We start from the raw sequence: 23,642 nt of genomic DNA, 5'->3' as shown, positions 1-23,642 counted from the left end.
AATTAGGCTGACTAGTAAATCGAATTATTAATTAAATTCATATTTTATGGTCAGTACACTAGGGCGAATTTTATAGTCCATAAGGAACGTGGATCTCCAGGATGTCCCGGAGCTTGATTCAGTCAGTATGTATCTACAGTCGGCATCATTGCGCTACTTTGAGAAGGTGGCACGACATGAGAACTCTCTTGTCGTGGCCGCTGGAAATTACATACCCGATCCTGTAGACCGAATGGTAAACAGTCGACGTCGCCCAAAACACGTAATTACGGATCCTCTCGATCTATTAACAGTGCTTTTAGGTACCATAAGTACCGGTCACCGTCCTCGTCGAGCCCGTCGCTTGCGACGAAGGAATCGATGAGCGAATTAACCCACAGACACAACCCACTGAGTTTCTCGCCGGATCTTCTCAGTGGGTCGCGTTTCCGATTCGGTGGTAGATTCTGCGAAGCACAGCTCTTGCTAGGGCCAGTGTTAGCAACACTCCGGTTTGAGCCCCGTGAGCTCACCTACACGTTAGGGTGAAGCTGAAATAGCCTCTCAAGGCTATCAATCAGCATAGGTAGGAGAAAAAAAAGAGCGAAATTGTAAAATTATTTTACTGTCCTCTAACCTAAGTGCGTATGTAAATTTTCCATTGAAGTACCTATAGTAATTTTCAAGTTAATCGGACGTCTTGAAGTCAATAAAAATGACGTTCAAAGATTTAATTACATATAAACGTGGATACAAACCAAGCTATTATAAGACATGTTTAAAAAAACCTAGAGACAAATTGTCTTACCTTTTCGATAAATTGCTTAACTGTTCTTTTTTTGTTTAATTTCGACTTTGATTAATTGAGTTGAACGACCTGTGACCACTACAACGGTCATCCCATAAAAAATATATCTTCAAAGTAATACACAATAATAATATATAACAGCAGTCATAATGTTTAACTAAATTACATTTTTATTAATTGCATCCACGAATAAACCTCACGGATCAGCTTGTGCGGTTACCGAAGTCCTTTAAAGCCACTTTGATAATGCCGCCACACCTCCTCACAGATCCATCAGATCCAATGACTCTTGCATTAAACGCCTTCACCAAGAGCAGGCTTAGGAACCCCGGTAACCGTACTTGTAGGACTCGGCAAAGAGTTCGGCGTGCAACCTCATTCGCGAAGCAGTTGCTCTTGAGTTGTTAGGTCTCCTTTGGAGGCGCTGGGGCAGCTCTTAGCAAATCCCAACCCTCCTGGCTGAGTCTTTGCTCGCCCACAAATCCTGGTGGAACTGGAAAGGCCTCTGGTCCACCAGTAAACTCTCATTCATAAAAAAAATCTCAACCGACTGAAAAGATCCAGCGAGAAGCTCAGTGGATTGTGTCATCAGGCTTAGCCAATAACGAGTAATTTTTATTCAACAGTTTCTTTTATCAGCTAATTATTTTATTTTTCGCATAAAACATAGATAAATAAGCATAATACCATACTTTATTTGTTCTAATATCATGTTAGGTTCTTAGAATAGATTGGGTTTTCTAAAGTTTTTTCCTCTATTGGGCTTTATTGTACATTGTAAATACTGAGAATTTTCAAATTAAATGCAGAACTAAAAATATATATTGATATCATAAAAATCTGGTGACGTCCGATACAATAACTTGTTTTACCGTTTTGTTGGTTTTTTTTATTACGAATCTGGTATTAAATTAAGTCAAATTATATTACATTCATTAAAAGGAGTACAAAAACTAACATGCATTACGAAGTCTATGTAAATTTTAATTGGTTTCCAGAACAAGATAAATTAGGTTAGGTCAAGTTTGTTCACGTGTGTTCTCAATCGCTAGTCTGTTAGAAATTAATTGAAATTGCTAAGTGTATGGACACGAAGCTCCCTAGTTCTTTGGACGAGCTCACAGCCCACCTGGTGTTAAGTGGTTACTGGAGCCCATAGACATATACAACGTAAATGCGCCACCCACCTTGAGATATAAGGTCTCTGCATAGTTACAACGGCTACCCCACCCTTCAAACCGAAACGCATTACTGATTCACGGCAGAAATAGGCAGGCAGGGTGGTGGTAGGTACCTACCCGTGCGGACTCACAAGAGGTCCTACCACCAGTAAGCCTGTAAAAGTTCAAAGGCCTGTAAAACTTCACATCAGCGTCATAGAACTAGCCCGGAAAGATAAACTTGTGAACATTTTTCAAATATATTCATTTTGGTTTCAACAAGTTAGAGCATGAATTTAGAAAGAAGACGTTTATTCTGACACCAAAGAGAGATTTTTAATTTATTTATTCATTTGTTACTGACAACTGTGCTGTGCTTTTCTTTATCAGTGATTAAAACCAATAGCTTTTACTAATTAGGGGAACTATTAATAATGCAAACGGTGATTGATATACATGGATATTGAAAAATTGCGTCATCGTCTCTAAAACAGCACTCATAATTTAAGGTTACAACAGCTTTATACGTGTATAAGGCAATTAAATCTTACCAACTTCGTGCGGCAAGTGAGGCTGTCTACACAGCCAGTCCTTAATCGCTACCAGGTCACGGTTCTCAACCATCTCTTGGTCAGGCATTCTGTAAAAGATATACTTATGAAACATAGTACTATAGAGTTGGTGTATTTTTTTTTTAAATATTTAATACAATATATGGACCGATGACTTCACACAAGTATCGTTAAGTATTTATTGGAGCGTATACACAGCACAACGGGATCGAAGACCTTGAAATTTGAGGTCCATCCTGCTCTTCATAGTTACAATAGCATGACCACTAAGAGACAAAAAAGTGAGGATGGTTTTATTTGAGTATTAAATAAGCAGAACGTCAGTAGTATATACACAATATTTCAATATTTTCCACGTCTAGTTTAATAATATGACAATGTCTTCTTAATTGCGAGATTCGATCCTCTTAGTCTAGGTTAGAAAAATGGTCAGCTTCATGATCCGAAACGCGATACAGGCGCCGTCTAATATTTTTAAATTTTTTTTATAATAAATATTTTTAGTTAAATGATACAAAAGATATAAATGCAAATTAGTATCAATGCAAAAGAGATTGTAAAACACGGAAAAAACCATGTCGATTTTTGTTGCAACTCACTAGGAAGTGAATACCAGTTAAACCGTATGATTTACATACAAAAGGTCAAAATTAATATAAAAAACATTAGCCTCAATAGTGAAACTTACAGATTCTACACGAGATACAGTTTTAATCACATAAAAATTATCAAGTCATTTAGCATGAAAACACGCTTCTACAATATTATAATAGAACATTTTTATTAATTGCAGCCGGAAGTATAAAGTTGAAGGAACTAGACTTAATTAATGATTAAAATTAAGGTGATTTTAGAAAAAAACGATCATTATACATATTTAATAATACTGTTTTGTTGTTAATTAATGTTTTATGCACTTTGTTGTAACCTAAAAGCTTCGACAAAACATATTTTTGTGGCCGTTGTTGATTGTTCAAATGTAGAAAACATGTTAGCATATTAACTCAAGTGGAGTCCCTTGAGCTCACCTACCAGTCACAGCTTAGCTGGAATAGCCTCCTAGGCTCTTGGCGAATAGGTAGAGAAAAAATAACTGGAAGATAATAATTATTTGGTAGACTTTATTTTTGTGAACTAGTAAATAAAAGATGCAAGAGAGTAGACATAACGCAGTGTGCTCTGCGTCGTCATTTACTCGCTATGAGGAACTCCACAATAACTCAATCTCCAGCTACAATCCAAGAAGCAAAAGTCCTGCCAAATCGACCAGTTATTCCCGTAATTTCAATATCAGAAGTAGATAATGGTATTTAAGCCGATTACAACTTCTTTTCCCGAGTCTGAATTCCGGACGAAATACTCGCGTCGATGTGCAGAGTATATGAAACTGCTGAAGGCCACTAGAACCTAACCCAGGCACGAACAGTGCCTGTAGAGCAATACAATAAAACACGCACAGACGAAAGTACTGCATTACGAATTATACGCCCACTCTGTTCGTCCTGCAGGTCTCAAGTTTTCACCTTGACCTATTCTACTGGGAGTTCTTATATGTTATAGTAGATGGGGTGGCAGATGCTTTTAAGCATTATCCAGGTTATCTTCGACTTAGCAAACGAACGAGACCTTACGTCACTACGTTTCTAGAGCGCTGTTGGATTGCAGACTGAGAAATGCAGGTTGGAATTTCAAAAATTGCACCACCTCGTCCCATGCTGACGATAGCTATGACTTTTTATTGCTGTTTCTGCTCAAATAACGAATGTGTGTGATAACTAACAATTTACTTTTTAATTGTTTTTTTATTATTAATTAATATCCATAATTTAATTGCATATTGCGATTGGCTTAAAGCTTGATGCAATTGTTGGCATTTCAGGGGAGATTTTCGTCACAGTAGCCATTAGCATACAACGTGTGACTAACGAATATTTTCAACAGATAAATGTATATATTTTATTTCACAGCTGTTGAGATTCGATTGCAAAATATCATAATAATTAAAACGTTTTCTTAAAGATTGTACCTACCGTATTCGTCACGTGTATTGTCGTACGTAACAATACATCGACGACCGACCAAGTTCAGCAAAGAACTAAATTATTGCGAGTGTAGGTACCATTGCGCGAGGCCTCGTGCATGACTCGAATTAAATAATTACAAAATGTACATGAATTTGATTAACTTTGTTTCTCGATTATGTTAGTCTCGACCTTTCCCATACGTCTTTAACTAACTTTGAGAGTAGGAGATTGCGATCGATGATATCGCATCATCATCAGGTCAGGGATGCTAACTGCTGGGTATAGGACTTATAGTTGACGGACTTAATAGAAAGTATTCACTGGCGGTCATGGTTATGTTTCTTTTTTTTTATAGCTTAAAAGGGTGGACGAGCTCATAGCCCACCTGGTGTTAAGTGGTTACTGGAGCCCATAGACATCTACAACGTAAATGCGCCACCCAGCTTGAGATAATATAAGTTCTAAAATCTCAGTATAGTTACAACGGCTGCCGCATCCTTCAAACCGAAACGCATTACTGCTTCACGGCAGAAATAGGCAGGATGGTGGTACCTACCCGCGCGGACTCACAAGAGGTCGTACCACCAGTAAAAACGTCTTTAACTAAGAGCATCTTTCACAGTAGAAGATTGCTATCGATGATATCGCATCATCATCAGTTCAGGGATGCTAACTGCTGGGTATAGGACTCATAGTTGACGGACCTGAGAGAAAGAATTCACTGGCGGTCATGGTTATCTGCAATCCAAATGGACCCTTCCTATATTGCACACATGCACGCTGTGAATAAACGCCGATATACTTAAGTACTCGTAAACGTTTTTCTGTTTCTATAAAATACTTGGAGGTTAGTTAAAAAGAGATATAAGAAATATAAATATAAAAAATTTGATATACTTTAATAAATAAATATAGAAAAAAAAAACAAAAGTGCTCAGTAACTAACTCGCGAGGCTTTAACGGGGTCAAGATTTGGCAAAGACGTCTTTAAAAAATATATTTACATAATCGAATTTGATTTCGTTGCTACATTAAATTGTTAAATGTTAAAAAACACTAGACTAGACTAGACACGGTCTACGAAACAGTGAATATTATAAGAGAAAAGCCGCAATATAGTCGCATTCTAATTATGCATCTGTTATTGCATTAAAGTTTTGAAATTTGAAATCACGTTTAACTTTTAAAAAAGCAAACTCGTTTTTTAAAGTTGATAAATATTATGCTTACAATAATTCTTGTCAATGTCAAACACAGTTTTTTCTACGCCTCAGAAGCAACTAGAGGACAAGTACTGTGAGAATGATAGACAATATATTATTATCTATACTAATACTATAAATAAAGAGGAAAGATTTGTTTGTTTGTTTCGAATGGGCTCCGAAACTACTGGACCGATTTGAAAAATTCTTTCACTGTTTGGAAACTACACTATTCCCGAGTGACATAGGCTATAATCTTTTTTGAAAAAAATTAGAGATCCTTACTAAAACTCCAATAATGTATCGCAAGGTGTAAAAAAATTACCTAAAATATTCTTTACATCGCGTGCGCTGCGAAAACTATTGATGATAGAATAAAGTAATCTATACTAATATTATAAAGAGGAAAGATTTGTTTGTTTGCTTGTTATGAATAAAGTGTGCTATTTAAAACCTACAATATGGGCACTGTCAAGTGTACAACAGATTTATACCTTTGAGTTGACGTCATTGTAAATTTATTTGATTAACTGAATTGTTTACGATATTATAAACAGTGTTGGATTTTAGTTTAGTAGAAAAAATATTTACAGAAATAATGTGTTGCATTTGGCGAAAGTTCCATAAAAAGTAGGTGTATTGTAAAATACCGCATAATTTCGTGTGTGTGTATGCGTGTCTCTGTGTGTGTAAGTATCTCTATCAGATTCTAAGATCAGACGGACGTGGATATGATTGAATTAAAAATTCCAGATAGTTACAGTTAACGACTTCTATTCTTCAAGACAAAAAATATACCTACTTATGTACTAAGAAAAGTAAAATATTCGTGTGATAGTTGTGGTGATTTTATTTTCAACGTTTTGCAACTAGTGGAAGTAATTTTTTATTGCTTACATTGCTGGACGAGTTCACAGCCCAACCGGCATTGCCGGAGCCCATAGACATCTACAGTGTAAATGCCGCCACCCACCTTTAGATATGAGTTCTAATGTCTCACTCAGTTTTTAAAGTACAACGGCTGCCCCACCCTTGCAACTGAAACGCATTACTGCTTAACGGCAGAAGTAGGCAGGGTGGTGGTACATACCCGTGCCGACGCACAAGAAGTCTTACCACCAGTAAAAGTAGTCATTACGCGTGTGTTTATTATGTGTTTTATTATTTTACTATTGAAGTAATGATTGGTTTCTCTATTGCTGTTGATAGACTGTTCACATCCACATTGTTAATTTATTACCGGATTTCATAGAAAAGTGATTGCTGCGACCAGTTCTGTGACATAACATTTTAAGATAGCTGTCAAATCAAAACATCTTTATTTCGCGGCAAAATTAGGTAAGATGAGGAAGAGTGAAAATTGATTTTAAAAACGCCCTACCTCCTGTGATAATAATGCAAATTAATAAAATTTCACGGTATTATTCTTAAATAAATTAATTCCAATTTCGTATTTACGTAAAAACAATAATTCAAGTCCATTTAAATGGACATTAAGGCTCAGAAAATGTTGTAAGGTAAATTTTTCATAGTAAAAATACTTTTATTTTATTTTATTTGTTCAAATGATTTATTTGAAATTATACTTCAAATGAGACATCGAAGAAGTTCTCGATTATTGGCGTTCGTTGTTTAAATCTTTTATCGAAATAAAAAAAATAATATTCAATAAGGGAAAGTGTTATTACTAAATAAAAATTAAGAGCAACGTTTTAAAAAAAAAGTTGTATTATAAATGTTAATTGCATTACATAACAATTGTTTCATTTAACGTTTTATTATTAAAGTATGCGTTCAGTTTATTGGGCTATTAAACATATATAACAATATAATCATTATTAAATTTAAAAAATTAGTACAGCATTACCAACTTACGTAAATTTTTAATATCACTTCCCGGGGCTATCAACGATTTATTTTGTTTCAAATAATATATTAATTTAAATGTTTTGAAGCGCGTTATTACTTCGGACTTTGGCGTATAACTGAATGTAGTTAATGGTCTTGCGATTCTAAGATCGACACACACGTTCGAACAGCCGAGTCGCGCCGATGCATGCCGCAACCACGCGTCCTACTTCATGGAATGGAAAAAACTAGGTGCACGCTTCGAGATTACTTGAAGAGCCCGCTGAGTTTCTCGCCGGATCTTCTCAGTGGGTCGCGATTCCGATCCGGTAGTAGATTTATTCGCGAAGCAATTGCTCTGGAGTTGTTAGGTCTCCTTCGGAGGCGCTCGGGCAGTTGTTAGCAAATCCCACACCTCCTGGCTGAGCTTTTGCTCGCCCACCTGTCCTGGTGAAACTGGAAAGGCCTCCGGGCCACCAGTAATCTTTCAATGCAGTACCTACTGTGAGCTCGCACGGATCGGTACCGCCACCCTGTCTAATTCTTCCGCAGCGGACATGCGTTTCGCTTTGAAACATCGACAGACGTTATGCTTTGGGACGCGGCGCTGGAGGAAAATTCTGTGGATCCCGTAGAATGCATAACGGACCAACTCGCCAAGCTTAAAATCAAGGCTTAGGTACTAGTGTCCGCGTCAGGCGAATCCTAGAGTACTTCGGACATATTTTCAGGAAAGACGGAAATAATCTTGAAGGCTAGTGGGTATTGGTAAGTCGTCGTGGCCTAAAGGATAAGACGCCCGGTGCATTCGTGTTGAGCGATGCAGCGATGTTGGAATCCAAGGCGGGTACCAGTTTTTCTAATGAAATACGTACTTGACAAATGTTCACGATTAACTTCCACGGTGAAGGGATAACATCGTGCAATAAAAATAAAACCCGCAAAATTATAATTTGCTTAATTACTGGTGACTCACTCTTGTGAGTCCGCAAGGGTATGTACCACCACCCTGCCTATTTCTGCCGTGAAGCAGTAATGCGTTACGGTTTGAAGGGTGCGGCAGCTGTTGTAACTATACTTGAGACCTTAGAACTTATATCTCAAGGTGTGTGGTTTACGTTGTAGATGTCTATGGGCTCCAGTAACCACTAACACCAGGTGGGCTGTGAGCTCGTACACCCATCTAAGCAATAAAAAAAAGTAGAAGAAATATGATCGTGGGGCCGCAGCCCAATGCGTTACTCTGACCAGATCTGCACCACACTTGATTCCACCAACAGCAAAGCTCTCCGGATAACTGAAAACAAGATGAGATGGCACAATATGGTGAGAACGAATGTCGTGGATGGCGGTGGCCAGGACCCTCAGAGATAACGAGACTTGAAAATATGACGCAGTAACATTTTGTTGTTTTTTTCTAGTTTTCAAAGTAAGGCATCGTACATTGTTTTAAATGTACATTTACAGGTATATTTGTATTAAATTGTAATACATATGTATGTATTGAATGTGTATAATATATAAACTTGTGTCGCATTTGTGAACTGTATTTCAGAGATAAGTTGAATCACTTTTATAACCGATCATAAAAATACGATTTCGTTTTGGACATTTGTAATTAAATGAAAACAATTTAATGATAGTTTTTGTGCATCCAGTCTGGTTTGTTAGTCGGAAAACGACTAAAAACTTTAAAAAAATCTTCTTTTTAATGCAAACAGGTTCGTTTGTCTTTATATAAAGTTCCCATGTACTTTTTGTTCTTATGTCATAATGTTCATAATATAACCTCGAGTTTTTTAACGCTAGTTTTTGTGGCCATCATTATTCGTAGAAACGAACCACAGAAGCAATTCTCTAGCTCATTGTTTTCCTACTTTTTTCATACATCTAATCTATTTATAAAATACACAAAGACAAAATAGGTGCCATTTTCTATTCTGTCTGTTTACCAATTTTCTTCTTTTCTATATATTTAATACCTATGGATGAGCTTTAGTATTTTTTTTTCAATAAATGTGTTTTTTTTTTAAATTATCGTTACAAAAAAACCTAAAATAAATCTCAACGTTAAAGTATCAGTAATTATGGTCGAATTTCGATCATTCGGCGAACACTCATTTTTTTCACATTTTAAAATGCTTCATTAGCCTCCATGAGTATATGAAATTACGACCAGTGTACTCTTGAGAGTTTGCTTGGTATCCATCGTGTTACTAAGCGTGGTGGTCTAATTCCTAGTATGCATTCTGGCAGCCCTCATCGTTTGGCACCTGGTTGGGGTTGTACCTGGTTAGTCAGGAGATAACTACGGTTTTCCATGGTTCCCAAGGAACGTGGATCTCCATGATGACCTGGAGCTTGACTCAGTCAGTAAGTATCTACAGTCGGCATAATTGCGCCACTTTGAAAAGGCGGCATGACATGAAAGTCCTCTTGTCGTGGCCGCCGGGAATTACATTTTCGATCCTGTAGACCGAATGGTAAACAGTCGACATCGCCCTAAGCCCGTCGTTACGGATCCTCCCGATAGATTAACGGTGCTTTTAGGTAGAAGCCGCGCGAATAAAGAAACGAATCGAAAATGGCGGCGACGATCATGTGCTCTCACTCTAAACTATTGTTGTCTTTAGCGGCGCCTACTGCATGCAAAGAAAATATCAGTTCTGACTTTGTTCTCAGACGCGCTCGTTTTTCTCTCAAATTCTGTTGTTATTTGTTCCATTTGTTCGTTATTTCGTGGTTATTTTGTTATTTATTTTACACCTCCCCCTCTGCCGGGGCACCAAAATAAAGTAAAGTACATTCAAATTTGTTTTTTTATATTTTTTTACAATAAACAACTTTTTCTTTCTATCTTTCTTTTTATTTGTCGACCCTACCATCTGTCAGTGCAGGTACATAGACGCCATTTTCGATTCGTTTCTTTATTGACGCGGCTTATACCACAAGCACCGGTCACCGTCCTTGTCAAACCCGTTGGTTGCGACGAAGGGCTCGACGGGTGTATTAGCCCATAGACACAGCCCACTGAGTTTCTCGTCGGATCTTTTCAGTGGGTTGCGTTTCCGATCCGGTGGAAGATGGAAGCACTGCTTTTGCTAGGGCCAGTGTTAGCAACACTCCCGGTTAGAGCCCCGTGAGCTCACATACACGTCAAGGAGAAGCTGAAATAGCCTCTCAAGGCTATCAGCATAGGGAGGGAAAAAAACGGCTCGCACACACGTGGACATTCTTCAATTCATACAATCCCGTTTTTGCAAGTTAGCCGTCGAAGCTCCGTGGTTCGTGTGGAATGTCGACTTACACGACGACCGCCCCGAATCGATCCGAAAACACTATTTAGTATTTATTTCTTCAGGTTTAAGTGCGTAATAACGGTGGTTTATTCACTGTTTAGGATCTGTGAAAGTGCACAAATGCAGGAAAATAAAACAAAGTCACTGGACGTAACTTCTCGGGATCCTCCAAAAAGTCCACTAAAAAGTATATACATATTTCATCCCATATCATCTCATCTTATTTCATTCCATTTCATGCCATGTTTGTTATTAATCAACTTAATTTAATTTCACTACAAATTAACATTTTTCGTATATATATATAAATAAAATAAAATATTAGGCTGTATTGTATGACACCTTTGGCATTCCAGTTGCAAAATAAAACTACCACTTCTATAGATCTCTGATCTTCGATCAACAATAGTAACATATTAAGTGTATAATCTATGGTTCAATGAAGTAAGGTCTATGCTTTAGTTTCACACTTTGGTTCCTGTCAAATAAGAACATAGATTAAACACTTAATATATTAAGAAAACAAACGGCAATTTTGGATTCATTGTTTTGTTTTCAAGTAAATTCAACGCATATATCGTGGAATATTATATACAGGACTATGAATTACAGTTACTGATTATCATCCCAGAAGAAAAAATGTTCACCGCTCGCTTACGGCATTTGTGTCCAAGCGCTAAAATTATTATCCGTAACCTTCGAAACAGAAAGAGGTTAGACTCATTCGGACCAAATCCAGGTCTGGACAAGAGAATTGCGGCATTCAAACGAGACGGCTTTAAAGTTGACGACGAAGATGCTGAAGAGTATGTCGAACAATCAGAGAGTGATTTTTATAAAGTGCGTATTTATTTATTAGTTGCCAACATGTTATGCATCAGTGCAATACATTTCAAATAACTGGTACACTAATCTCGACATTAATGTTAACCCATGCCTTACGTTACGATCACATGCAGTTGGACACACATTACTTAAGTTTCCATAGGCATACTTCATTCATTCATAGATATTATATATGTTTTCATCATTTTTAGTACAAAACCATTAGTTGTAAATACCGTTACTTACCTCCCAAGATTATCCATTCTGTTTTTTAATCTGATAATTTTACATACATATAAACAAATGTTTGATAAAAGAAAACAACTTTTTAGCCGTAATACATTACAGTAATACAGTGTATGGCTAAAGCGAAGTTATAGTACATTCTTATTCAACATGAAGGTTTTTGCACACCCCTGACATTACCTTCAAATTGTTCACCCTATTTATAATATTTTTTCTTGTGCAGGTTGGTGAGGTTTACAACGAACATTTGAATGAAACATTAATGGGTAAATATGAACAACGTCATCAAATAATTAAAGAGAAGTACTTTAAACAAAATATGCCTAATTTATTGACTTGGAGCGAAAAAGAACAAATAAGACATTTGGCCACAACGCAACCAGACGAGTGGACTCCAGAAAAGTTAGCTGAAAGTTTTCCTGTTACAGTACCTGTAGTGAAAGTATGTTTTTATTGTTACATTTTATTTAAAAATAGAGAAGTTTTTAAAATTAAAAAATTATAAGAATAAAAATTTTGATTATATTTTAACAATGATTGTTAATGTTTTACAGAAATTACTCAAACATGTTTGGAAGCCAGCTACAGAACAGCGCATAGCTCGGCATGACCAATCAGTGATGAGGAATTGGAAAGAACTGAAAGAGGGAACCTTGAGCATCTCTGAAGATGTAAGAGCACATTTCCTTAAATTCTCTGAAAGAACTATTCCTCCTCTTAATAGGAACTCAGTAAAGAAAATAGATGTTACACCAGAAGAAAAAATAGGAGAATTTGAAAATATCATTAGAAGATGTGCTGCTAATGAAAATTCAGACCAAAAAACTTTTAAACAAGACTATAATGCAACTAAAGAAAATGAAGGTGAAAAAATGGAAAAAGCCCCAAGGGATTACAAAAGAGTCACACTTGAAGAACTAGCACAGAAAATTCAGACTCGCTTACAAACTGGTCAAAATGTTAATGTTCCCGATCAAATAATAGTAAACACGATTAATGACAATGCTGTATTGGAATCAAAATCAGTTAATATTAATAAAAGTATTGAAATATTTGATAACGACAATAAAAACAATTTAGTTCAGTATCAACCAAAAAATGATTCAAAAGATGTAATGGATTATCCAGAAAGAATTCGAATACCAAAAAAAGCTTACAAAAAAAATGCTACATATAAAGTTAATGATTGCTATTATGATCACGATGGAAGATTTCTGTATAGAGTACTAGGAATGACTAGGTAAAAATAAATTAAAAGATTAAATAAAACAATTTTGAATGAAGCCTTATTTATTTTTTTATAAAAAAATTATATGCCTTTCATATCATGTCAAAAAAATAACACAAGTTCACAAATATTTCATGAATGAAGACCCAATGGCTCTACAATTCATTATCCATCAGTTATTATTGTACACTTGACAAAATACATTTTATGGTTGTAATTGTACATTTTTGTACATGCCTAAATTTGCTGGCGAATAATATATTATTAACCACTTTTTAAGTGGCATAAAGTCATATTGTATGTACACGTTTTTAGGAATTTAATTAAAAACAATACAGTCACAATAACTAGTGGCATGTATCCACTATTTATATGTGATCAATTATTATGTTAGTTGTATTAATATTGTGATTCAACTTTTCTAAAGACTTAGTTATTTGAGTATTGATTTGACTTTGGAGGAACATGAACCTATTTCTCATTCCCTGTTGTATCTTTTTCGGTAACTATAACATATGGCAGCATGATTTTTAAAAGCCAATTCCAACAATACATAGGAATCTCTAACACTCATTTAACAATTCTGTGCAAAATACAGTTTCAATACATTTAATTCAATAGATTTTTAAATTATTGCAGTTCAATCAATACTTTTCAAATTTGGCTGCCGAAAAACATGTTGATTTGGTAAAAATATTATTTGAATACATAAGATGCTATACCAATATCAACCAGTTTCAAGACGAATACTTATCATTGACTCATATCAAGCACTACTTGTACACCTCAGCATGACCATTAACCTCTATACAGAATATACACGTTTTTAAATACTACAATCCGAACCTATCGTTAGCACCCACAATCGTTAATGGATATGCCAAAATAAATTGATCCGTTGTTTTTAATTGGGGCAATGTTCGTGAAACTTAGGCCATACATTAATTATCACTTTGATTTTACATGCTAATCAAATTATTTTTGTACCATCCAAATACTTTGTTCCCAGTCGATTGGACGGGCAAGCAATGATTGTTATGTAAATAAACGTCCGCAATAATATGGACGGTATTATTCGATTTATATAGCAAATATTGAAAAAATAAATTAATTTTTCACAAGAAAAAATGAAAAGAATAAGAATCAATAATAATGAAAACTAGATTAAAAGTTTGACACAATATCATTTCATGTATCATGCAAAATATTATTGCAGTAACAAACAGTTCCAGATTTTGTTATATGTAATTGATTTTATATACAATCAATAATTTTTTCATCAATATATAAATACAGGAAACGGTTAAAGATCCTAGAACATAAATTATTCCATTCGTCGCATGCCTACAAACCACTATACGAAATGTGACTGAAATATTGCGTCAAAATTACGTATCGAACAAATTTCAATTTTAAAAAAGGTTATATACTTTGCGTTCACAGGTTTCCGTACAATGAAACCCTAGTCTAGAAATTAAAGCGAATACAATATTGCTGTCGTTTTTAAACACTAGAACCGGGCGTCGACATGAAAATGGCTACGAAACACTTCGAAATATGCTTATCCTTACTATTCGTTATATACTGTATTTTGTTTTAACGTAACAACCACATTTTCATCGAGTTTTTCGATTCGCCATTCTCTAGTGATCGCCCCCCCCCCCCCCCCACCTCCATCCACAACTCACGTTAGCTTAGCCAATTACGAAATCTTTATGACATAAGCTCAATTTTTATATTGCTGTAAGGTCTCGATCAATATGATATTACGTGATTACTAGGGTTGATAAATGAAAAATAGTCGATGTTACGTTATTCGATGTACCCACTATAGACGCTATCATACGAACATTGTTTCCATGAACGTGAGCGAGGTGTTTATTGCGAGCAACGCCCGGTCTGCAAGCCGTATTTATCTGCGAGTGCTGTGGACGGTGGTTGACAGTCACTCGTCGAGTAACAGCCGCAGCCGTTTGAAGTAGTGCCTGCAGCAGAGCGCCGTGGGCGAGGGCGGCAGGTCCTGGGGCCTCGCCTCCCGGCCGAGCTGGTCGAGGGCCCGCGTGTACTCGCGCTGCAGGGCGATGAAGTCGATGTTCTGCTCTCCAAGCGCAGCCATAGCCAAGAAGAGGATGTCTCTGGAAATTGTGTGATTAACAATTTAAGGTTCATGTTTTAATTATCAATTTCAAAATATCTGTAGTAAATATTTATTTTCACTTTTATTAATCTATTAACAAGGGCTTTCTCTATATTCTCTATAAGTGTGTGAAACTATATACTCCTCCGTCCGCGCAATTTTCATAAAAAGGTACAAAATTTTTGTTTCTGGATTTTAATCAAAATTGTTCAAGTCTTTTATGGGGTAGCCTAAACTGGCAATATGTGCAGAAAAAGCAATTGAATGAAGCACAAATCAGTTATGATTTACAGCGATCACATGACATTACCATAATGTTCGCTTTAAATGTAAACAGAACCCACCTGTAGAAGGAGTAGTATCGTTTATTCTCGTTCGTGTTCTCCCGCCACTCGGCCAGCTTCCTCAACGCGTCCGCCAGGTTGTTGCTCAATAACCCGTTCAGTACGGCCAGCGCCACTCTATTGGTGCAAAGTTTATTTAAATATAATTTGGAAAAAAAACCATTAGTTGGGTATTCAATTTTTGTATATTTGAGATGTTAATATTATACCTAGTCAGGTGATAAATTCTGTCACATGTTTAATGTAAAATAATTGAAACAAGTTTATTAATTATGTAACCATTCATATACCAAAATGAACTTAACAAAACATAGATTCTTATGACACTAAAGTTTATTCAAAATGACCTCCGTGATTTTGAATACAGGTCTTCAATCTGCGCGGCCAGTCGTCTATCGCAGCACGAACGAGGTCCATGTCAATATCGGCGGCTGCCTTAATCAAGGATGTCTTGAGTGACTCCAAATTGGGATGAGGCTTTAAGCACGCCTTTTCCTCCAAGTGTTGCCATATCTTGTAATCTAACGGATTCAAATCTGGACTGGAGGAGGGCCAGTCTTCGTGCCGGATGAAGTCGATTTCACGCGCCGCCAGCCAGTCTTGTGTGCTCTTCGCTCTATGAGCTGGCGCCGAATCTTGTTGGAATACCCAGTGCCTGTTATTGAACATGGTATGAGAAACAGGTTCCACAAGATTCGTCAGGACTGTATTTTGATACACAACTGCATTCGTTTTTACACCTTTCTCACAAAAATGTACCTCTGTTAAGCCCCAATAAGAAACTCCATTCCGACAGGAGCCCTCTTCTTCGATATAGCGAAGGCGTTCGACAAAGTCTGGCACAACGGTTTGATATACAAACTGTATAACATGGGAGTGCCAGACAGACTCGTGCTCATCATACGAGACTACTTGTCGAACCGTTCGTTCCGATATCGAGTCGAGGGAACGCGTTCCCGGCCCCGTCACGTCACAGCCGGAGTCCCGCAAGGCTCCGCCCTCTCCCCGTTACTATTCAGTTTGTATATCAACGATATACCCCGGTCTCCGGAGACCCATCTGGCGCTCTTCGCCGATGACACCGCCATCTACTACTCGTGTAGGAAGAAGGCGTTGCTTCATCGACGACTTCAGACCGCAGCTACCACCATGGGACAGTGGTTCCGGAAGTGGCGCATCGACATTAACCCCACGAAAAGCACAGCGGTGCTCTTCAAAAGGGGTCGCCCTCCGAACACCACGCTGAGCATCCCTCTCCCGACTAGGCGCGTCAACACCCCCGCCCCCGCCGTTCGCCCAATCACGATGTTCGACCAGCCCATACCGTGGGCCCCGAAGGTCAAATATTTAGGCGTCACCCTCGACAGTAGGATGACATTCCGCCCCCACATTAAGACGGTACGCGATCGTGCCGCCTTCATCCTAGGACGCCTCTACCCGATGATATGTAGGCGAAGTAAAATGTCCCTTAGAAATAAGGTGACACTCTACAAAACTTGCATACGCCCCGTCATGACCTATGCAAGTGTAGTGTTCGCTCACGCGGCCCGCATACACTTAAAATCCTTTCAAATCATTCAATCCCGTTTTTGCAGGATAGCCGTCGGAGCCCCGTGGTTCGTCAGGAATGTCGACCTCCATGACGACCTGGACTTAGAGTCCATCAGTAAGTATCTGCAGTCGGCGTCCATGCGCCACTTCGATAAAGCGGCACGACACGAGAACCCTCTCATCGTGGCCGCCGGTAACTACATTCCCGATCCTGCGGACAGAATGGAAAGCAGTCGACGTCGCCCAAAACACGTCATCTCGGATCCTCCCGATCCACTAACGGTGCTTTTAGGTACTTCAAGCACCGGTCACCGTTCTCGTCGAACCCGTCGCTTGCGACGAAGGGCTCGACGAGTAAATTAACTCTCAGACACAGCCCACTGAGTTTCTCGCCGGATCTCAGTGGGTCGCGTTTCCGATCCGGTGGTAGATTCTGCGAAGCACGACTCTTGCTAGGGTTCGTGTTAGCAACATCGTCAGGTTTGAGCCCCGTGAGCTCACCTACTAAAGTTAGGGTTACGCTGAAATAGCCGCTAGGGCTATCAGCTTAGGTAGGAAAAAAAAAAAAAAAAAAAAATAAGAAACTCCCAACCATACCATGAGCGAGGATGGAAAATGACCTCGTTGGACACGCGGAATACGGTTGCTCGCTTCTTCACTACTGTGTGCGTACACCTTATCATTTTGTTTGTTGTAGCTCTCTTCTACGGTAAAAAATTTTTCATCCGAAAAAACAATTTCCCGATATTTTTTTCCCGCGTACCGCTTCAACAAAGCGCGGCATCTCTTCAGTCTCAGGTCCATTAGACGAGCATTCAAACGATGTCCTGTTTTTCTTCGATATGCCCGAAGCCCTAAGTCTTCATTTAACACCCTTTTCACCGTGGTTCTGCTTAACCCCATCTGAAGGGCCAACAGTTTCTGCTTACGTTTGGGATTTCTTTGAATTCGCGCCTTCACAGCTTTTATCACTGCTGGAGTCCTAACAGACCGAGGGCGACCACTTCTTGACCTGTCATCTACGCTAGAGTCTTCATTGTATCGTTTGATGGTACGATAAACGAATCTTTTGGTTATATTCAAATTTTTCAGTATGTTAAAAATTTGAATTGGCGCGTAACCGCAACGATGCAACGCAATAACTGCAACACGGTCTTCTTTAAGGGTCCACTCCATATTTAAAAATGAGTAAAACTCTAAAAGTATACATTTTTATTTTCATGAACAATTCGAGATTCGAATTCAATAAACTTTTTTGTGGCCAGCATTCTAAAAGAAAAGTTTTTACTGTGTGACAATACTTATGACCTGACTAGTTATTATGAATGTTTTATTCGTTTGCTCGATTGCACGTTTCACCTAGTTATTGACGTGATGATCTCTTATAAATTGATCAACACCGGCTGCACGCATGTAAAAGTGTCACGTTTCAGCGTCAGCGCGCAATCGAGAGCACGGAACAAGCGATAGAGAGGCACGATCGGCCAAAGCGTTGGCTTGTGACACATTTATCTCTCTTCTCGCGAGACTTCAGAGCTAGCGATTCGAATAGGTCTGCTACTGACGTTATCCCGTACTGTCGTCCATAAACGAAGTTTACAGACAATCAATATTTTTTTATTGCCGTGGTGCATAGAATACTTCGTGGTCGCCCCTTGCTTTGAGGCTGTATGTATTAAGGCCCGTCTGATGCGGCGTGTGGTGTGTGTACGTACGCGTGTGCGGCGGCGTCGTGCTGCGTGAGGAGCAGGGCCTGCACCGCGCGCGAGTGTGCGCGGTGCGTGCGGCGGCGGCGCCACGCGCGGTGCAGCGCGCCCGCCCCCGCGCCCCCCTCCGCCTCGCCGCCGCGCTCCCAGCCGCACTCCACCACGCGCTCTGCGGACACAGCGCACATACCTCACTAACGTTCTATCCACCTTTTTTTATTGCTTAGATGGGTGGACGAGCTCGCAGCCCACCTGGTGTTAAGTGGTTACTGGAGCCCATAGACATCTACGACGTAAATGCCGCCACCCACCTTGAGATATAAGTTCTAAGGTCTCAGTTACAACGGCTGCCCCACCCTTGCAAACGAAACGCATTACTGCTTCACGGCAGAAATAGGCAGGGCGGTGGTAGCTACCCGTGCGGACTCACAACAGGTCCTACCCCCAGTAAAACTCTAACTTGACAACTACAGATGCAAATCTATTAGTATAAGCTTTTTAAACTTTTCACAATAAAATACATGAGTACTCACCGGACTTGTCGGCCTCAGACAGGTTGTCCGAACTTTGATATTTCGCTTGGAAATTCGGACACAGTAAATCGGGCAGATGACTTTCGATGTTCGCTCGTTCCAGGAACCATACTAAATTCCAATACACTATCGGATGGGATTCGACAAATTCGGATTCGATCAGACAGGAATCGCCTTCTCTACCTGTTCGAAATTATTGAAATCTATAAGTATTTTCTCGTGGCAGGGTTTATTTTTAATTTTATTAAAGTTACGTAAACGATTACGGAAAAGGAGACGGCCCATTTTACATGGACATTTGCCCCATAGCAAAATTACAGGAGACTCGACCAAAATTGGATCATTGTATAGGATTTTTATTATCTATTGAGGAACCGTTAATGTTTTTATTCTGCATAACGGGATTTAAAAGATATCAACTAAAACGCCCCAAATAGGTAATTTAGTGAACCAATCGGATGTTGTGTCAATTTTATTCGCTTTTTTTAAGCTGTCTTCCTGAGAGGATTTTGGCGTCACACGTTTTAATAAACATATTAATTCGAATCTTACCTAATACAGATTCAAATTCTTTCCTGAGGACCAGAGGATTTAAATAAGGCACAGTCAGAGTTTCAGTTTGCGTTTGTCCTGTACGCATTATCTGTAATATAAAAAAAAGCAACAGCTGTATAAAAAATGGAAACGTGAAAACAGTACATAAGATACTCAAAATATTCAAAATTAACAAGAAATAGTACGACGAAAAATGATTTATAAAGGGAACTAGATGATGACTGAGCTTTGCTCGGTTTTTTTTTGATAACGCCATCGTGTTGTGTCTTTAAAGCGGTTCGTTGCCTTCAATTAAGAAAAGTAGTATTATTATTCGCCAATAGATGTCGGGAAGAGTTGATTATTGAAAACACGAAAAAAACAACATTTTCTGAAAATAAATCTTAGATCGATTTATCGCCCCCGAAATCTCCTGTATACTAAATTTTATGAAATTTATTTTTTCTTATTGCATTGATGGATGGACGAACTCACAGCTCACTCGATGCTAAGTGGTTACTGGAGTCCATACACATCAACGACGTAAATGCGCCATCCACCTCGAGTTAAGTTGTAAGGTCTCAAGTATAGTTACAACGGCTGCCCCACCCTTCAAACCGAAACGCATTACTGCTTCACGGCAGAAATAGGTAGGGCGGTGGTACCCGTGCGGACTCACGCGAGGTCGTACCACCAATAAATTATGTAAATTATAATTTTGCGAGTTTGTTTTTTATTAAACGATGTTATTCCTTCACCGTGGAAGTCAATCGTAAACTTTTTTATCAGATTTTTTCTCGCACGATTTTTTTGCGCCAATGCGGCTACTCCTCTATACGATAAATGTGTTACAGAGTTACGATAAAAAAAAAAAAAACGTGCGGTTTTATATCGCAGTACGGACAAGGCCTCAGCGCGTCTACCTTGACAGTGAGTAGCGGGACGGTGTGTCGGCCGCACGCCGTGCAGCGCGTGTTGAGGTTGGAGTCGTCCGCCGCCCAGCCCGCCATGATGTCCTCGTCGTACAGCAGCGCCAGGCACTGGTGGCACTGCGAGCACGACGACATGTGCACCGACACGCCGACGCTCTCCGGCTTCACGGGCGCCTGTTGCGGGTAATCAATTAGTTTTGTTCTGCGATGTTCTAGAACAGTATACTTTACGATGGTTCGCCACAATTAAGGATCCTCACTTTTGAAGCGGGTGTGGCGGGTAACCATCATACAACGCAAGATAATTGACAGATGCCTGAATCTCGCTTACGACATTTTCAAAATAAGCTTGCATATATACAAGTTCCGAACAACAACATTCGGACCGTCGGTCTACCGAGCAATATCACCCGCTCGGTGGAAGATCTTCCGTTCGTCGTTAAGCTCCCCAAAGCGGGTAGTTACATTCAGATATTTTATCTCCGGTAAACCGAAGGCGTATCATGAGCTCGACCTTTCCAAACAATAAGATTTTTTTTTTTATTAATGAAAGATTACTGGTGGTTTGGAGAATTTTCCTGTTTCACCAAAACAGGCGGGCAAGCAAAGGCACTGTCAAGAGGGGGCTCAGCCAGGAGAGGACTGGAGGTTCTACATATTTGGTTAATACATAGCCATACGTTACAGTCCGTTACACGATCAAATTAACTTACAGAGGTCTGTGGATACAGATTGTCGGGTAGATGAGATATTAGCGTAGCTAAAGATCCGCGCTCCATGGAGCAGGCGAGCTCCGCCTCACTAGATGCACGTCTGAAGCCGGTACCTCCAATAAGTTCTACAAGAATAAATTAAGCACCTTAGAATTCAATAATTATAATAATAATTGAAGCGGGGTATAGGTCGTAATAAGTAAATGGAGCTTATAACCAAAAAGAATAATTTTATATTTATTAAATAAAAAATATTATTATTGCAGAATTGAATGGCTCACGGCGCACCTTATATTTTAAGTGGTCAGCGGAGCTCACACAGATAAACTACGTTGATGCCGCCATACATTTGAGCATTGCGAGATAAGTTCTAAGTCTTACTATAACAATACAACGGCTACCCCACCCTTTAAATCGAAACGCACTGCTTCACGGCAGACGGTGGTGGGACCTCTTGTGAGCCCGCACAGGTAGGTACCACCACCCTGCCTATTTCTGCCGTAAAGTAGTAACGCGTTTCGGTTTGAAGGGTGGGGCAGCCGTTGTAACTATACTGAGACCTTAGAACTTATATCTCAAGGTGGGTGGCGCATTTACGTTGTAGATGTCTATGGGCTCCAGTAATCACTTAACACCAGGTGGGCTGTGAGCTCGTTCATCCACCTAAGCAATAAAAAAAAACATAATATGTAGGTAGGGCGGTCGTACTTACTAGTATGTATTGTATTATTATTATTTGTATTAGGTAATTACAGGATATTCCTATATATTCCTTCACAGTGGACGTCAATCGTGAACACTTGTTACGTTTTTTTTTTCATTTTGTATTTCATTAAAAAAAAATGTTACCTGCCCGCGAGATTCAAACACATTTCGGTTTGAAGAGTGGGGCAGCCGTTGTAACTATACTGAGACCTTAGAACTTATATCTCAAGGTAGGTGGCGGCATTTATGTTGTAGATATCTATGGGCTCCGGTAACCACATAACATCAGGTGGGCCGTGAGTTAGTCCACCAACTAAGCAATAAAAAAAAGTACAATTGATTGGAGGGATAGAGACTAGAGATAGAATAGTGACAAATCTGGTATGTCACAATACTTTTGTTGAGTTGTTAGATTTAACTTTGTTAAACTGAAAATAACTTTTATTTAGTGTTTAAGAACATTAAATAGTTTAATTTAGTCATCAAAGTTTTGTAACTCATTAAAAATATTAAAAAGCTATATTTAGGTACTTACCTAACAATTAAATAGTGCCAGCCCTATCGAAAAACTCTATTGTCCCTCATACGTAACCTGATTCACCCCGAAGCCAAGGTGAATCGGGTCAAGTTAGTTTTTCTAGTTTTGTGTATATTTTGTAACTAGTGACCCGCCCTCGCTTCGCTTCGGAAACTGTAATTTATTATTGATTTTTCCACTATTTACTCGATGTTTATTATACATATAAACCTTCGTCTTCAATCACTCTATCTATTAAAAAAAACCGCATCAAAATCCGTTGCGTAGTTTTAAAGATTTAAGCATACATAGGTACAGATAAAGCGTCTTTGTTTTATACTATGTAGTGATGAACTATGCATAAGAAAAACCATTGAAAATTTGTGTTGGATTTGGAAAGGGTCCCGATTCGCCTCCCCAATCTACGGCAGACAGTTTACCATCAGAGTTAATTTCCGAGGAGGCGTCGACCCCGTCGTCGTCCGCCCGGAAGGCTCCGAGCGCGCTGGTGGCGGTGCCGATGGCTCCCTTGACGGGCGTCGAGTTCGCGGATATGACCTCCTTCATCTCGTCAAACTTCTTCGCCATGCTCGTGGCGGCCGACTTCAGACTGCTGAGGCCGCTCTGAAGAAGCTCGTTGGACTTCTTACCGGCCATGCTTGTCGGACTGAAACATTTTTTTTAAAGATTACTGGCGTCCCGGAGTCCTTTCAAGTTTCTTCAGGACAGGTGGGCGAGCAAAGGATCAGCTTTTTTTTCCTACTTAAGCTGATAGCCTT

General features: G+C 39.0%; 3 protein-coding genes across 9 annotated transcripts in view; 1 reads left to right on the top strand and 2 right to left on the bottom strand.

Moving 5' to 3' along the window:
* Positions 1-8,172, bottom strand: part of LOC101746634 (alpha-tocopherol transfer protein-like) — a 28,215-nt gene extending 20,043 nt beyond the window's left edge. The window contains exons 1-2 of one of the 3 annotated variants that reach the window (XM_004929577.5): positions 7,621-8,172; positions 2,499-2,587 (exon numbers count right to left, since the gene is read on the bottom strand). In XM_004929577.5, coding sequence (XP_004929634.1) covers positions 2,499-2,586 — 88 coding nt within the window. In that variant the 5' untranslated portion in view covers position 2,587; positions 7,621-8,172. Of the gene's footprint in view, positions 1-2,498; positions 2,588-3,551; positions 3,608-7,612 lie in introns of those variants that run through there. The other 2 variants (XM_012693408.4, XM_062674705.1) reach the window with 2 other exon arrangements.
* A 3,094-nt stretch (positions 8,173-11,266) lies between these two features.
* Positions 11,267-13,246, top strand: LOC101746488 (uncharacterized). The gene is made up of 3 exons (XM_004929576.5): positions 11,267-11,732; positions 12,187-12,405; positions 12,518-13,246. Exons 1-3 carry the CDS (start codon positions 11,532-11,534, stop codon positions 13,205-13,207), a joined length of 1,110 nt encoding a protein of 369 aa, XP_004929633.1. The 5' UTR covers positions 11,267-11,531; the 3' UTR covers positions 13,208-13,246.
* Positions 13,236-23,642, bottom strand: part of LOC101738898 (DENN domain-containing protein Crag) — a 52,366-nt gene continuing 41,959 nt past the window's right edge. For all 5 annotated transcript variants that reach the window (XM_004929693.4, XM_012693345.3, XM_012693344.3 and 2 more), the window contains 8 exons: positions 23,304-23,530; positions 21,642-21,766; positions 20,920-21,102; positions 20,015-20,105; positions 19,463-19,645; positions 18,939-19,098; positions 15,673-15,789; positions 13,236-15,326 (listed from right to left, as the gene is read on the bottom strand). In XM_004929693.4, the coding sequence (XP_004929750.1) occupies positions 15,137-15,326; positions 15,673-15,789; positions 18,939-19,098; positions 19,463-19,645; positions 20,015-20,105; positions 20,920-21,102; positions 21,642-21,766; positions 23,304-23,530 (1,276 nt within the window). In that variant the 3' untranslated portion in view covers positions 13,236-15,136. The remainder of the gene's footprint in view (positions 15,327-15,672; positions 15,790-18,938; positions 19,099-19,462; positions 19,646-20,014; positions 20,106-20,919; positions 21,103-21,641; positions 21,767-23,303; positions 23,531-23,642) is intronic.

Source organism: Bombyx mori, chromosome 21, assembly GCF_030269925.1.
Source record: "Bombyx mori chromosome 21, ASM3026992v2".
Classification (NCBI taxonomy): Eukaryota; Metazoa; Arthropoda; class Insecta; order Lepidoptera; family Bombycidae; genus Bombyx; species Bombyx mori.
Note: the sequence above shows the minus strand (reverse complement) of the source record. Positions and strands in the feature narration are given on the sequence as shown.

Excerpts from the sequence above, each read along its gene's own strand:
- LOC101746488 (XM_004929576.5), top strand. The coding sequence starts at position 11,532 with ATGTTCACCGCTCGCTTACGGCATTTGTGTCCAAGCGCTAAAATTATT. Across the intron at positions 11,733-12,186 it reads CAGAGAGTGATTTTTATAAA|GTTGGTGAGGTTTACAACGA; the intron begins GTGCGTATTTAT and ends TTTCTTGTGCAG. Across the intron at positions 12,406-12,517 it reads TTACAGTACCTGTAGTGAAA|AAATTACTCAAACATGTTTG; the intron begins GTATGTTTTTAT and ends AATGTTTTACAG.